Raw genomic sequence first — 3,994 nt, forward strand, 5'->3', positions numbered from 1 at the left:
GCGAGGCCCAAATCGGAGCACTCAGTTAAAGCGGCGTAACCAGCTCTGTCAACAGAAAGGAAAAACAAACAGAAAAATTGATGCTAAAATCTAAACAGCTCAACATTTGTAGCGCGCTCATTCTGTTTAGTGGTACCGCCTTGACGAATAAAACGTCTAAACAGAATAAAAATGTGTTTTTTGTTTATTTCTCTGTACATATATTTATAAAAGATGCACTATTATTGTTGTTAAACTTTGTCAATGGACTAATTATGAGTTTGCTGTACGCAACATTTTAAGGATTGTCATTACATAAAAACAGAAGAAAAAGAAATTGATTTTCTAAATGGTTTGAATTAAACACCACTTTCTATAATTACTAATCTTGGATGTAGTTTTGTGATAGATATATTTAATAGCTTTGTCTTATTCATCAAGTCTCTAACCATAAACATATCTAATATTTATTGAAGCGATTACAAATATTTTTCTACGTATTTATCACAACAGCAGAGAGACCTATAAATACAGTAATTATTGATATAAGAAAAGACCATAAAAAAATGGGTTGATGTTTGCTTTCATAATGTTTAAAGAAATATCCTCTTGAAATAAATAGCTTGTCTTTTGAGGTGTTGTGCCCCTGTGTGTCCAAACATTTATTTATATCAGAATTTAAAAGTAGGCTTTCAGAAAAATCTTCTGACACATAAAAAAAGGTTGTTTGATTTATTTAAAGTGAAACTTACAAAAAAAAAAAAAAAATGGTGCGTTCTTTGCTACAATTAAAATGTACTCAAAAATAATTTGTTCTCTAGATCTACATTTCAAGACACTTTTTGCATATTTTTTTTTTTCATTTTTTGTCCGACATATAAATTCATTTTGGTTGGACTTGAAAGTTATGTTCCAATTATTTCTACATTTGGTTTTGTTTTCAGTTTAATTTCTGTCATCTCTCTTCATGTTCATCTATGACTTGGCTTCATGAAAACATTCCTCCCAGCGATAATAAATATCTCCCCTTATTTTTTGTTTCTTGAAAGATATATAACTGTCTCACTTTTGTTTGAGAACCAACCCGAAGAAGTTTATTATCGATCATTTGATATGGGCTTGAAGTGTATTTAATTTGATAACATTTCATATTTCGTCAATTTTTTTTAACCTTCCAGTAGAAATTTCGCTTTATTTCGTTAACTATCGTAATTAATTTATGCTAGTCAAACTCCCTTTTTATGGTAGTTTTTTTTGTTTTTTTTTTCAATTTGTGCAAAATTTTTTTTTTCGATTTTGGCCACTTAGAAATTTGTTTTCTGTTATTTTTCTCCACGATTCCATAGACTTTGGCTTTTATCCATCTTTCACTACTTTTATTTGTTAACACTACTCGTGGCTATGCTGAGATAATTCTTTTTAAGAACTATGTTTGCTGCTTTTAGTAACTGTTAAGCAGATTTGATTTCATAATGCAATGCATAAATTATTTAACAAGCATACTTTTATTTTAAAATGTAGTGCTGAAATGAGTGAAGTTTGAAAATATGTGAAATATTACTTGAAAACTACTGGCGTAGCTAAATTTCGATTAGGATTGGGAAACGCTTGTAGTGATATGTAGCAACTAGCCATCTAATTCTCGTATGCACCGTACCGATATATTTTTCGTTGTATGCGATGGTGATGTACTGGAAACGTCCCGCGGGTAAGTATAGCGGCCCTGGAATCGGTGCTATCTTGTTGCTCGATACTTGTCCACAGTGAAAGAAATACTTGAAATAGGCTTTTTTAAAAAGAAACTAGAGGAAGACATTGAATTGGCCCTTGACAGGTGAGTCGGAAATAAATACGTGTCCCAGTGGCCACTGGTTTTAGGCATCAGTGACGAGTAAATTGATCTCTTGTAAAGTACAATGTTTAGTAGTCTTCGTAAGCAGGAAAACCGTAATGTAAGAGGAAAAGCCGCTATTAGTTTTGCGGAGTATGTCTGTCCTTCTCTCCGTCTGTCACGTTTAGCATACACTTGCCAAGAGTCAATAGTTGTCAAAACATTCCCATCTCCCATGTTTGAAATTGTGCCGCCAGGGGGAGGACCTCAAGCATTGGATGTGAAGTGTCGCAGGCTATCCCGCTTCACATGAAGTACAGAGAAAGATAGGAATGTGGTTATTAATAGTTTATAGTTTAAAGATTCGGATATTCGAGATTAAAATGGCCAAAACCTATATTCCTACCTGCATTGCAAGTCCGTGGGCGGACACAGTCTGTCTTTGTAAACATGTTTTTCTTTTAAGATATAATTATTTTATTGCGTCTGTCAATCAAAGAATAATTCAAATATTGTTGTCTATTTTTTAGGAGTAAAGAATGAACATCGGAAATTTAACTATAACTAAGAACATTACAGAAAGCTGGACGGCAGTCTTCAACATGACAATGAACACAGTCACCGATAAAACGAAAACTGAGGTATCTAGGAATGACGACTACCGTTTAAGAATCATTCTTCTTTACGTGCAACCGATTGTGGGAATTTTAGGAATGGTCGCCAATATTTTAACGTTTGCCATGTTGATCAAGAGCGGTTTGAAGAAGCCATCCAACATTATAATATTTGGTCTGACATTGGCTGACTGCTTCTTGCTTATCACTCCGATCAACATCTTTGACCTGACAGCCAGATTTCTTCACTCGAAAGAAACTGCTAACTACTTTGGTTGGGAGTGTTCGGAAAAACTGGCCAGATTTTTGTCCGTTGTAAATCGGGTGTTGACCACTTTGCATTACTGGGGAGGTTTTGCTGGGACCGGTTTGCCAGTTGTAATTACACTGGAAAGAATCTTTGCTGTGTTTTTCCCGATGAAATTCGCAACTATTGTAACATCCAGAAGAGCCATTTTGGCAGTAGTTTCTGTTTGGCTGTTTTGGGGACCGTGGGCTTGCTTTTCTGCTTTTCTGAGGGACTTTCGATATACAGTTCTGCCCAGTGGACAGTCTATTGGCTATGAAAAATCTGCCGAATTGTTGATCAGTAACTTTTTGGTAGTTCAAACCTTAAACCGTTACGTTTTTAATTTTCTAAGCTCCATTGTTCCAGTCTCTATTGTAACCTTTGGCTGTGTGATGATTGGGGTCAAGGTCAAGCATTCGTTGTTACAGCGTCAACGGATGTCTTCGGCAAAGAAAACGAAAAGGCCCTCCCTTAAAACGACTCGGACCTTGGTGGCTATCGCCTTGATCTTTGCTACCGTTCACGGGACCTACTTCACCATGACCTGTGCTATGGTAGATCAGTATATCAACGACACCACGTTCAGCCTCGTTTTGGATGAAATCAAACTGACCCTCATCTACGTCTGCGGCTCGTGTAACTTCTTCGTCTACGTCCTTCTCAACAGCAAGTTTCGTAACATTTTAATTGGCATGTTTCAAAAAACTCATTCTGAATTAGCGTAATTGGAAATAAACAAAGCAAAGCAAGCATTTCAGAACATGGTTTTGAATACGTAATCTGTTGTTGGGCTTGAAAAGAAAAAAAATATTGCGAATTACGAAATCATTTGCTTATATCCTAAAGAAAAGAAAACAGAAAAAATAAGCGCAGAAGAAACTATGGGCAAGATCTGGAAGTAAAAATACAAATAGAAAAATCGTTATTAAGATAACATGGTTAAACAGAGTACAAGTTATAAAATGGTAGTTATTATTAGTTTATAAACTACACATGAAAAAAAAGATACTTTGTATTCAAAGCACAGTAACATTGGGATATCTGGACTTCAAGACATGAAAAACTTTAAGGAGAGTCAGCTTATTTCATAAATCTATTGGAGATTCTCAAACGTTGATGTAAACCCATACATAGCAAGCTTTTGAAGTATTTAGTGTTCTTAGTATTTGTACAAACCCTACAATACCTTTTGTTTCTTTTCACCAATTCTGAATCAATTTTCCAAGCTTTTGTTCTTGTAAAGTAGTTTTCATTTTTAGTGGGCAATTGGCAATTTATTTT

General features: G+C 34.9%; 1 protein-coding gene across 1 annotated transcript; it reads left to right on the forward strand.

The window, feature by feature from the left end:
- Nucleotides 1-2,349: 2,349 nt before the first annotated feature.
- Nucleotides 2,350-3,438, forward strand: LOC129921721 (G-protein coupled receptor daf-37-like). Its single transcript, XM_056004290.1, has one exon. The coding sequence runs from the start codon at nucleotides 2,350-2,352 to the stop codon at nucleotides 3,436-3,438; it is 1,089 nt and encodes a 362-aa protein (XP_055860265.1).
- The last annotated feature ends 556 nt before the right edge of the window (nucleotides 3,439-3,994 follow it).

The sequence above is a fragment of the Biomphalaria glabrata genome, chromosome 11 (genome assembly GCF_947242115.1).
Source record: "Biomphalaria glabrata chromosome 11, xgBioGlab47.1, whole genome shotgun sequence".
NCBI classification, from domain to species: Eukaryota; Metazoa; Mollusca; class Gastropoda; family Planorbidae; genus Biomphalaria; species Biomphalaria glabrata.